The sequence below is a fragment of the Thermobia domestica genome, chromosome 8, assembly GCF_964235325.1.
Source record: "Thermobia domestica chromosome 8, izTheDome1.hap1.1, whole genome shotgun sequence".
NCBI classification, from domain to species: domain Eukaryota; kingdom Metazoa; phylum Arthropoda; class Insecta; order Zygentoma; family Lepismatidae; genus Thermobia; species Thermobia domestica.
Window position 1 is genome coordinate 140,694,469 of NC_137461.1, and position 12,987 is coordinate 140,707,455.

Sequence of the window (12,987 nt, forward strand, 5' to 3'; positions counted from 1 at the left end):
TTTTAAATGGTTCGGTGTCTTCGTCACGTGAACGATTCTTGGGACCCAGTCCACCGGCGGAATGAATTGAACGCTGTGCTGATCAAAGGGGTATTATGGTGTGGATAGAACTAACAGCAACTGGTATAATAGGGCCGTTTTTCTTGGAAGGAAACGTTAATCAACTTATATACCAAAATATTTTGTGAGAATTTCTTTTCCCTGAACTTGATCGCTTAAATCTTGGTCCACACAATGATATGTGGTTTGAACAGGATGGTGCTCCAGCACATTGTACTAGGGCAACATTACAAATTTTAAGAGGAAGGTTTGGAAACCGTATAGTTTCTGATGTTGAGTGGCCAGCTAGAAGTCCTGATCTAACCCCATGCGACTTCTTTTTATGGGTCTTTCTTAAGCAACAAGTTTATGAAACTCCTTCAACAACACCGTGGGACGTAAAACTCAAAGATTTCATTTCATTTTCCTTCAACAACACTTGAAAAACTTCTACGATCGATACAGCGTGCCGTTGAACAGATAACTCCAGACACTCTTGAAAAAATCTTCACAAAGACTCTTATACATAGAGTGAACTTAAGTTTAGCACATCACGGAGATCACCTGGAGTAAATTGCAAAGTACTATTAATATGTTTCAATAAGAAAGAAGAAAAAAACATTTTGAATGCAGTTTTGCAAAGCTAAATAATTAACAAAAGGTGGGACTAATACTATGTTCAATTCATTGTTTTAAATATCACAGAAACATACCTACCATTGCCTGCAGGATCTGAATTACAAAATTAGGCTTCTTCACCTTATGGCAATATTGACCTTTTCATTATGGTCATGTGCACCCCTTGGAAGGACCTTTCTGCATGTGTTCTATGGAAGCTCAAATTCGTATTTAAAACGTCAGTTTTATACTTGCTAACACATCAAACATGAAATTTTACCTGCGTGACCTTTGACCCCTTACGATATTGTTGACCACACACACACACCTATTGGAAGATCCTTTATGCATGTGTCCAGTGGCAGCTCAAATCCTTATTTCCAACATCGCAGTTTGATACTTGTTAACACTAAAAAACATGAAATTTTAACTGCGTGACCTTTGACCTTTTTTGACATTGTTGACCTTTTTGCTATGCCCATACACACCAATTCGAAGCACCTTTATGCATGTGTTCCATGGTACCTCAAATCATTTTTCAAACGTCGCCATTCCATATTTTCTAACACATCAAATGTGATATTTTAACTACGTGACCTTTGAACTTTTATGACATTGTTTACCTTTTTCCTATCCCCATACACACCAAGTGGAAGGACCTGTGTCCTGTGCAGCATGCGTACGTCCTGTGGCAGCTCAAATCATTCTTTCTAACGTCACGATTTGATACTTGTTAACACTTAAAAACATGAAATTTTAACTGCGTGATCTTTGACCTTTTTTGACATTGTTGACCTTTTTGCTATGCCCATACACACCAATTCGAAGCACCTTTATGCATGTGTTCCATGGTACCTCAAATCATTTTTCAAACGTCACAGTTCCATAGTTGCTAACACATCAAACATGAAATTTTAAAAGCGTGACCTTTGACCTCTTATGATGACCTTTTTTCTATGCCCATACACACTTGTTGGAAGGATCTTTATGCATGTGTTCTATGGCACCTCAAAGCATTATTTCCAATGTTACAGTTTCTTATTTGTTAACACATCAAATATGACATTTTAACTACATGACCTTTGATCTCTGATGATATTGCTGACCTCTTCGTTTTGCTAAAAAGGATGTTCGGTAGATCCTTTGTGCATATGTGTTTTTAACATTATCTTCAACTGAATTAGTTGTGTACAATAAGCTGTTAAAAAGGGAGCTTTTTCTTCAAGGGTCACAGATGACCTGTTAGAGGTCACCGGGTCACGATTGCCCACATTTCTCGTTATCACATTGTTTCGGATCAGAATTTATGTCGATATACCAATTTTTGCTACCGGAGATGGATATTCAAAAAAATGACATGTGAGACTACTATTTAACATTGAAATCCCATAAGGAAAAAATCGCATTTTGACCTTTGACCCTGTAACTCCGCAAACAATAACACCCGCGATCTCGTTTTGCTATCAAACAAATCTTCCGACCTTCCTCTAAATTGCCTACAAATTTCACAGTTCTAGCTTTTACCAGTTCTGAGTACTATGAAATTAAAGTTTACACACGAATTATGGGACAGTCTGTATATAGAAAAAGTTTTTCGATCAACCCTAACGCACGCCCACGTGTGTCTTATGTTACCCCATAGTCACAAAGAAAAACCTTTTTACTAACTACAAACTCCTGAAACTTTCCCTTTTATAGTTGCAGAAAAGTTGTGAAACCACAAAACAGTGGCAACTTTTCTTTAAAATAATCATTGTAATACTGGTACGATTGTCTATTCCAAATATTCAACTCCAAATTCAAATTACTTATTGTCTACGATAACTGAAGGTAGACTTTTTCATCATCATTATTATTTAAATAAAACTCAGTACTATCGTCAATAGCAAATCTGAAACTTCGAGTAAAAGTGTTCTGATTTTATGAGCCTTATAAGCGATCATTTTACTTACAGGTTATGCGATTACTACCGAGACCATTTGCATTCCCGAGACAGCGTTTCTGGCATCGCTCTACCCTAGTAAATCCGTTCTTGTTAACTTTTCCTGATGTTTTGTCTCCTGTTTTTATTCTCCGTGACCAAGACACCCAAGGGGAGTCATCAGCTCGGAATTGCATGTGGTATTCAGGAATCGCCTAAAGTTGTAAGTAGAATGATTATTAGAATTCTTGAGCGTGTCATTAAGCTGTCTTATGTAGCAATCCTTGATGCTTGGCTACTTTTCATAAAATTCAAATCGAAAGGTACCTGTATCTGATTTCCATCACGTACGGTGAAATGTACAGGGTTCCCATGCTCGTCTACAATTTGGAACTCAGCACCATTGGACTCTGGAATTTGACCTTCTCTTTCTACTACTTCGCTCACAATATCACCTTCTGCAGGAGGCTTCACTGAAAGAGTTCCATCAGGATGAATACAAGCGGTATCATCCTGGAAGAAGAAGGAAAAATGGTTTCTTACAATTAACTGCTTGAATTCAACATACTGACTACATGCTAACACCATTCTCTAATTTAAGTTCTCATATTAAGATTTATTCTTTTAAAGTTTTACGCCAGGGGTCCAAAAATCTTCTGACTAGATGTTTCAATAACACAAATCCAGTTTGATACATGTTATGGCCTTAAACTATAGTTACTGATATAAAAAGTAGAACTGACTTAGTAACGATACTGTTTTTGAAAGAGTAACTTCGTCTAATTATGAAATTTCATCTCCTCACTTCATATGGTTCTGACTTAACACCAGAACATGAGTCTTTCTTTTCCACCGACATGTTAAAATAACTGATCAGTCGAGATTGCTTAATACCCTGAGTTTGAATATCTGATGCTGCGCATGTTACTGTTATGCTGAAAGCAACAAAATTTGGCTAACTCTAAAGTAAAACCACACATATATCATAGAATAAAACGATGTAGTACGCAATACTCGTAATTCAAGGAAATTAAATACAGCGGAGTCTTTTCAATTCGAAGGGATATATATGTTTGAGATTCGAGGTAACTTCCAAGCTCTGATCTTTCAATAAATTTATTATAACTTGTTTTTAATCCATCCAAGGACATTATATATATATATATATATATATATATATATATATATATATATATATATATATATATATATATATATATATATATATATATATATATATTTAAATTCCTACTGGCACGTAATTAAAATTACACTTTCTGTTTATTACAAAATATATACAATTATTATTTAAAAAGTAGTTAACAAGGAGCCAAGACAACATGATAAGTCATCAATTACAGTTGAGTTTGTTTTTCTAGTCGCTGCCTTAATCTAAATTTTTGGGTAATTCATATTCTGGTCACACTGTAATTCCTATGAATGACAACACTGAAAATTCTTCCGATTCGTATTTTCGGGTGTAGAATAACATTATCTATTACTGTAGTAAGTTACATTTCATTATCTCTTTTCACTTACGAAAAACGGCCAAAAGAAAAATAGTTAGCTTTTGTATCATTTTTAGTAGTCTGCCCTCTTAAGGTCTTACACAATTTGGTATGGAATGCAGCTTCAATGATGACTTTTGAAAATTTTCTAAAGTTCTGTCAAGTATAGTTCGAGTTTCTTCTTTCACTGCTTCAGCGTTCAACTCCTGAGTGACATCACTCTCTTCTGATTTCTGAGATAAAACTTGTTCAACAGCTTGTAGAATATTCATATTTAACTACTTCTTACACGATGCACATATTTTCTGTTCACAGATTAAATGAACATTTGCCTTGTCTGCTACCTTTTTCCTGTACTGTAAACAGATTGTACGCAGAGTGCTTAACTGGAACGCTGTGTAATTTCAAAAGGTCGCAGCATGATCTCTGAAACAGTTCATACTTCCTCAAATACAATGCATTGTGATGCCAACAGATTGCCTCCAGATCTGCGGATATACATGTCTTAGCACAAGAAGGGTCTGTTTTTCTGGCGGCAATATTTCTACACTTCTAATTCTCTTGCTCTTTGTGTTATTCATTTTATAACATTCTTCGCTTTTTGCATTCCAAAAGAACATGGTTTGAGTTTTTGACTAGTGGCCATTGTTTTATTTCAAATACAGAACACTGAAACGATTGAACCATTTAACTTCAATCGCTTCTATGAATCGAATTGATCTAACTCAATTATCGAATTAACTACACATTACTTATTGCCCCAAGTAAAATTAATTATGTAACACACACCCAGACTGTACTAGCAAATCAAGTGTTGCAGGCACGGTGGTAACATATTCCTCCCCAGTCTGTAGACAACTTAACCCACTACACCAAGAGGACTGCTTTTATAATATAGGTCATGGATTATTCCACACAGTTCGAGAATGTTTTGAGAGAAAAGCAATCTAGAATGCAGTTCTACAATATTCTGCAAAATTTGAAACTGTTCCCAAGCATTATAAAATATTCTGGAATGTTTCATATTCTTCCGGAAAGATCCAAATTGTTTCGAAAAGATATATATTATCCTATAATGTTCTACAATATTCTGCAAAATTTGGAACTTTTCCAAAGCACTGTAAAATATTTTTGAATGTTTCATATTCTTCTGGAAGTGTATCAAGAACTTCCACTAGGGGACAGAAATGAAGTACCAAGCTTCAAATAAGTACCAATTTTCCAAAATGTCTAAAATAGTAGGGGTCTAGGATATCTGAATTAATGCAAATAACCTAAAGGTGGCAACATTGTTCACCATAATGCCTATATGTGCATATGTATTACTGAGCATCTCACATATCTACCTATTTTAACAGTGATATTAATTTGCGTTGAGCATGTAACACTTGTGTTTTTTTTTTTTTTTTTTTTTTCAAAATAAACAAATGGATGAGTTCAGAGATTCCTTGCATTATATATATATATATATATATATATATTACTAGTTATGTATAAGAAGTAAGTGTTCGGTCATGCTACATTTGTGTACTTGGGCCTTTCCTGACCTCATTTCGACGCAATCTTTGGGATACTTCACCCCCTACACCACAGTTCAAACATATATATCGTAATTTGTAATTTAACAATTCATAAATTTATAACATTTTATCTTAATATTTTTACCTGAAATCCACAAACTTTGGAGTTCTTTGAGACCATTTTCACGCAGCTAAGATCTTGAGCTATAACATGTTCAATTTAGAGTGCAGTCTCAAAGCAGAATCTCGGAAGCTGTGTACGCTATTTTTCCAAACTTTGATCGCCTTTAACTTTAAATCTATTTGGTCAGGAGGAAAAATTTTACCCAGGTTATGACTCTTGTACTACTAACAAATGATAGAAGTTTCAAGACAATCTGAGATGGTGGGTTAAATGGCCTGGATGAAGTCACATGGAATGACCACATACTATTGTCCAGAAATTTCTCCCATTATTTTTCAACGGCCCCATCCGCTTAACGATCATTCCCTGGAAATATACATAACCTTTTATTCCAAATCAACTACTGATCCTCAATTTCTAAATATCCTTCAAGCATAGGATAATATTATACCTATGAATGCAGAACAGTTTTGGCGCTCCGTTCTGGCTTCATCATCATCCTCGTCGATAATAGCTCCACAACATTGATTATGAATTACTCATACCACCGTGCTGTAGCATTAGAGTAACTTTCCAATCATGTATGTTACAGACCTCTGATGAAGAACCCCACCAAGATCTCTTCACTAAAATTTTCTATGTTTCTCAGAACAGAGATGCGAAGACACTTAAATTACCATCTTATTCGTGAACCGTCCTTCTGGTCTCAAGCTCTACTACACTTCAACTTAATAATAAAACTCATATTATTATGCTTGTATATTTAGCAGTGATCTAGATCTAACTTCAAGAGCTCTACTTTCCTTTTATCTGCCACAATGTATGTTAAAAAAAATTGTGCCAAGAACTAACACATCTAACAAGTCATATTAAGTGCACAGAAATTATCCGCCAAACAACTTCTTCAATAGAAAGTAACGTGCACGAATCTTCCTACATTAGGTTCAAAGTATCTAAATTAATCTGGATGAAGGGAAATTAGATATAAAATACGGATAGTGTCACCAGAAGTTTTTCTCAAAAATTTAAATTACTATGGTGTATCTCACCTTGCTTTTCTGAGAATGCAAATGCTCGAAGGTTTCTCCCGAGAGCAACTGAACTTTGGGGGGGAGTGGATTGTCTGTACCATACTGACTTCGTTTATAATTTATGAGTGCCTATTGATAGTGATAGCGGATCCTCATCGTTGTTAGGCATTAAATTTACAATATTTTGTGTGTTCCTGTTTTGGATTCTGTGATTTCTTCCTAGACAGTGATTACAGTTTATCTTCTTGTGAAGATAATATAATTTCTGTGCATTTAATATTGATTTATTAAATATGTTTGTTCTTTGCGTAAGTTTTTTTCAGAGCAAATCTTGACAGACAAAGGGAACACTAGAGTTCTTAAAATTATCTACGTGTATTACAGGATAAATATATAGGTATAATAATATCACGGTTTCTTATTATCATTCCTTGGCTAAGCGGTTAGCGTACGCGCCTTTGGCGCGGGAGACCCGGGTTCGATTCCCGGCGGGAGCTCATGTGGTTCGGATTCCACGTTAATCAGTAGGTCCACGTCTCATATAGCCTCGCTGCTGAACGGGACGATAAACTAAAAATCAATCAATCAATCTTATTATCATCAAGTTAATAATAATGTGCCAGACAGCTTCCTTCTTAACTTACTACGTACAATCACTCAGTTTCCTATCTTACTTTTGCTTTTTTCATTTTGTATTCTGTCTATTATTGTCATTACTTTTTATTCTACATGACTCGTTTTTATTGTCCCATTAATTTTATCTTTCTCTAAGAATATACCGCCCGGAAACAATTCTGCATTATCTTGTATTCCAACTTAGCTCCCACCACCTGGATATTCTACATCTATTTGAGTTCTTTCATTTTTAAAGTTTATAGTGTATTTTGTATTCTTTGATTTTACAGTTTACCAGCGGCGGCTGGTACTATAGTTGCATGGTTGTGCAACCGGATATTTTTTTAATACTAAAACTATTTTTAAGTATTAAAGCAGTGTATCAGTAAAAAATTAACCTCTGCTCTTGAGCGCAAAACAGTATTGATGCATTTCTGAAAAAAGTCAATTAAAAAACGGAAAGAAAGAGAGAGATTTACATTTCCGGTGGCAGCGAACGTTGCCACTGGAAGCAGTAACATTGAGCATATGGCAGCAAGCTCCTATCTCTTAACATGGGGAAGTGGATTTATTCTTGCATCGCTCCTATCTTCCCGTATAGCTCTCATGCGGTTGCCTTTCTTCCGCAACTGGTCAGCTTCTGTAATAGTTACGAATTCCTCCGCTTAGCAGCGCTTGACTCAATTCATAGGGTGAGGAGACGCTTGGAAGAAAGAAGTTATTCACAAAACATAAACTCGCAAAGAACAAATATAAGTCTGGTGGTAGCAGGGACGAATTCAAGCTGAAAGTTTGGGGGCGATCGTTCGAAGTCAATAGATTTTATTTAACATTTATAATACAAAAGTGAAAATTCTTGGGATAAGATTTATTTTTTAAAAAACCCTATTCTGGGGGGGGAAGGGGGGTCGATCCAGTCTCGAAGAAGAAAATGTCTTACTACTGGTCTAATTCCTAGCTCTGTGTCTTTCGTGCACATGATTCCGTGTTCGATTTCCGGCGGAGAGCATAAATTAATATCAAATCATTCATTTCCAATACTCATTTGTCTTCTTTAGCCTAATTTGCAGGAATGTTAAACTTTTTTTTTTTTTTTTTTTTTTTTTTCATTTCCGAAGGAAAACATCATAGATTTCATGCTTCTTTACAGACAAAAATACGTGGTTTCTGAAAATGGACTTTTTGTACCGTATATTTATACAAAGAAATGCTAACAAAATGCATATTGTCGGAGGAGAGAGGTGTTTCTGGACCCTAAAGAAAATAAAGCGGAAAATATTTGCGGTAGCGATGATTTTTATTCAGAGAAACTTGGCGAGCAGCATTTCAGATTTCAATAAAGTCATAGAAAAATTTGAAGCCCAAAAGATCGAAGAAAGACTTTCCATTCTAAAATAATGCATAGTTTATATAATTAAATAATTTTGTTTAACTGTGTGCATGCAATTTTCTTGCTTTTTTTCTTCTTTTCAGATTAACGCCATCATTCATGGCTTACAGCACATACTATATATTAGATTTATCTCGTGTTCAATAACATGAGTGTAGAGGTTTTGTACATAAATAGTGTATAAACGTACATTGATAGTGGTTGTTTGAAAAAAAGGAAATAGCTTATATATTAAATCAATATTAGAGAAACAATTTAATCAATAATATACAAATAGAGCTTAAAAGACTTTCCTCTTCATATTTCCTGAATATTTTTTGGGGGGAGGGGAACACTTGCGCGTACCTACATACCTTTGATATTGCAACATTGCAACCGGTACTTGTACAGACTACGAGCCGCTACTGCAGTTTAAAGTGTATTTTTTAAAAAACGTTTTTAGTGTACTTTTGTGAGATTGTGTTTTCACTTTCTTCTGATAGGTAACTTACTTTCCATTCAGACTTCGCGATTCCTCCTAACTATAATATAACGTAACCTGCTTTTCATCTCCAGGTGAGTTTATAAAATATGTTCGTTTCTTTTAATTTTACATTCCAAGCCACTTTTTATTATTTCTTTCAATTTTACATTGCAATCAACTTTATATTATTATATCTTTGTAACACAACAACATTTAACTTATATGTCGAAAATAAATTTAATTAAATTTCAATATTTGGCTTAGTTGACAGTGTTCATATCATACTTTTTAAGCAATACCGAGTTGCACGAAACTACCATAAATAAATAAATAAATAAACTGTCATAAGATGTCATATAAAATCATCTGGGGCAAAATAATACCAAAAATCGTGATAATTATAAACAAAATCTTAAACTAAAGAATGTCGCCGTTGCCTCCAGTGGAAACAAAAGCTCTACAGCTGGGCTGCATGTGTTGTTATTGTCAGTAGAAGATGGTTGAATCGAGATCTAAGAAATACTGCAGATGATATGTATAATTAAATTTCTTAAAATGGAAACATAAAAGAAGACAATTTGATATAGATATTGCATAGTATACACAAAAGGCAGGAACTAGAAGCAACATAGTTTTTTTTTTTTTTTTTTAAGATACTGACAGGGGGCCAATGTAGTGTCAGAACAATTTTTGTACATTTTGAAGTTCTTTCATATTTTTTGGATATGTTCAAGTTTGAAAGCCTAGCAAATTTTCATACTTGAAATACCGGTGATGGCGCTACTAACGTCGAAACGAAAATGGTGTCGGCATCCGAAAAGACGCATTGGGTGTGGTGATTTGCAGAGACAAGAAGTGCTTCAAATGTACCAAAACTTTTGCCATGTTTACCACAAGGATCCTCCACCACGCAACAGTATCCAGGCGTGGATGGAACAATTTCTATCGACAGGTAACAGGAAGTGTAGTGAAACCGCACAGTGGTGGGAAATCAGAGGCAGTAAGAGTGTGTTTCACTCGTAGTCCGTGTAAGTCAATTCGCGCGGTGATCAGACACCTGGGAATTCCAAGGTCAACTGTGCACAATGTAGTACACTGTACGTACGTATACCTGTTGCGTGATGGAAAGTCCTTGTGGTAAACATGGTAGAAGTTTCGTTGTAGTTGAACAACACTTCTTGTCTCTGCAAACCACCACACACATTGCGCCTCTTCGAGTACCGATGGCATTTTCCTTTCGGCGATACTAGGTGCCGGCACCGGTGGTCCTACAAGCAATGTCGAACTACTCCTCCCCCCCCCCCTTTAAAATGCGAGTTTTCTTTTTTCCCTATTTCTTGCCATACTGCACCCACCCATTTGTGAAAATCGACAGCTCCATTCCAGATATCCTGTTATCATTTTTGAATCTTGTTTACAACGGTCTATACATGGCATGCTGCGCTCAATTAACGCTCAGCTGGAAGGTATATGTAGTGCTCGTCCTTGATATTCTAATGAACACAATTGAGCATACGAAACCATTGTAAACATTTTTCAAATTCCAAGACTCATAGTGGTCTGGTCTCATGTAAATAGTTGAAAAGTGACCAAAAGCACACGAAAAAGTGACCAAAATCTCATCATGCTCCTTTTTTCCTGTCAATTTCTCCATCACATCTCTTTTTGATTGTTGTTTTGTTTCATCTTTTCTTCTTTTCGAGCTTCCTTCTTTCTTAGGTTTTCTAGGTATGCTTTGTAATTACGGAAAGCAGATTTAGCAGATGTAAGAAGCTTCTGAGTGAATGGAACCAGTTCTGGCCTATTTCCGTATTTCTTCACCCCAGACATTATATTTAACTTAAAATTGAGAGTTCTTAAAGTCATGAAATATTCAAATTCATCACCTACTCGTAAGAAGAACATACAAGAAGCAAAACACAAGACGAACATGATGAGTAACATACACATACAACGTTGAGCGGAGCGTTAACTATTACGAGAGAAAACTAAAAACCTATAATGATAGAAGAAAGAATGGACACAGAAGGGTTCTCAACCCCACCTTGAGAGCTTAAGCATCCACCAACCATACACTGTGCTTTAGAAAGAATAAAAGCTGAAGTGAGAATAAAGCTGACTGTTTCACATGTGTCAGCAAGTACTGAAGCTTTCAGAAGAGTAATGAGTAACAAGTTTTTACCTTTTTCCATTTATTTTTATATTTTTCTTAGAAAACTGCCAATGCAAAACATAAATCACATGAAATAGTGACTTTACCCCCCACAAAAGTAACTTTTAGTTTTATAAGTGACTCCCTATGAGCCCTGAAATTGTAGTATTTTTTACTTTTAAAAGACGTTAACATACCAAGGTAAAAAGAGCTACAAAACATGTAAAGCTTGTTTTTCTTTCGAATTTCTGTCACTGCACTGACGCCGTATGTATATACTTTTCAAACAAAACTAATATGTTGCCTCATCTTCCACACTTTTTTGTTCATACTATGCAATATATATATTACATATTGTCGTTTTGTATGTCCATTTTCAGAATTATAATTAGACATACCATCTGCAGTATCTCTCAGATTTCGATCCAACTATCATCAAATTTTATGGTTTAGACAGTGACACGGTGACAAAATTCTTTTAGAGAACCGAAGGATACTTGAATTGCGGACATAGTAGCTTTGTATTTATTGAAGGAAAAGTAATCAATAGAAAAATGTTTATCCTATACATGATGGTTCAAGTAGCCTTCGGTTCTCTAAAAGAATTCATTCCAAAGCATCCTGCGGGAGGTGTATTTACCCTGTGCAGGAAGCTACTACGAGCCAACAGAATTTGATCTGGCATGGCAAATATTTGAATGCACCTTTGAACTGAGAGATTTATGGGTTTACATTCGTCGAAGGATTCGACTCTTCAGAGAATCGAGGACTCTATTCGTAAATAAATAAATAAAAATAAACCTTTACGTAACACATGTGTTAACGTATTTTACAATTATTATTTCAGTTAAAATCCAAAGATGATTTTTAAAAAAGCAACAGAGAGAACTCTGTACCAGATTATGAAGCCAACGCGGATTATGTATCATAGTTCTAAACAAGCTCTTTTCCAATCAAATTGTAAAAGTAAAATCAAAATTCCATGCAGGACATTATTAAGTAATGGTGGAAGAACACGCATAGAAGCATCATTAAAAAACTGTCAAGACAGAATTCTAGTTACGGACAAAACTCTTGAAAACACTAATAAAACTGAGTGGTGAATATTAGTGCATACCTTCATAATTTTTCCTTCTTCATCAGCATTTACAGCGTTTACAGCGTTTACCCCTTCAACCAAATGAAGTGTCTTTGCTTCGTTCGGATCATCAGGATCTTGATAAGCGACGTAGATAATTTGCTGGACATTTTCATCTACCTCTGCACCATCTGGCATCTTTATATCTTCATCACTCAGACGTGTTCGTATAATGTTCCAAACACTATCTTCAACAGGTACAGATTTATTCTCACGGTGAACCTACAAATTTTGGAAATTTTCATTAGAAAATTGCATTACAATCAAAACAAAAAGACTTAAAGCTTTCCATATAGAGTAGGTTTCTTAAATTGATCTGTAAATTCTTTAAAAGTACTATTTATCTTCCGATTATATTTAACCTAAGTTTAATTTCTATTCACTAATTTTACAACTGACATCAGTAACAAAGTACAATTGCTTTCAGAACAAAATAGTGCCTTGACAAATGCAGAAAACTTTGTTGTA

General features: G+C 35.2%; 1 protein-coding gene across 8 annotated transcripts in view; it reads right to left on the reverse strand.

Annotated features, from left to right (window-relative positions):
* The window catches only part of LOC145693249 (uncharacterized), an 87,338-nt gene that overhangs the window by 15,566 nt on the left and 58,785 nt on the right, over nucleotides 1–12,987 (reverse strand). For all 8 annotated transcript variants that reach the window (XM_081769068.1, XM_081769067.1, XM_081769065.1 and 5 more), the window contains 2 exons: nucleotides 12,499–12,741; nucleotides 2,906–3,091 (listed from right to left, as the gene is read on the reverse strand). In XM_081769068.1, coding sequence (XP_081625194.1) covers nucleotides 2,906–3,091; nucleotides 12,499–12,741 — 429 coding nt within the window. The remainder of the gene's footprint in view (nucleotides 1–2,905; nucleotides 3,092–12,498; nucleotides 12,742–12,987) is intronic.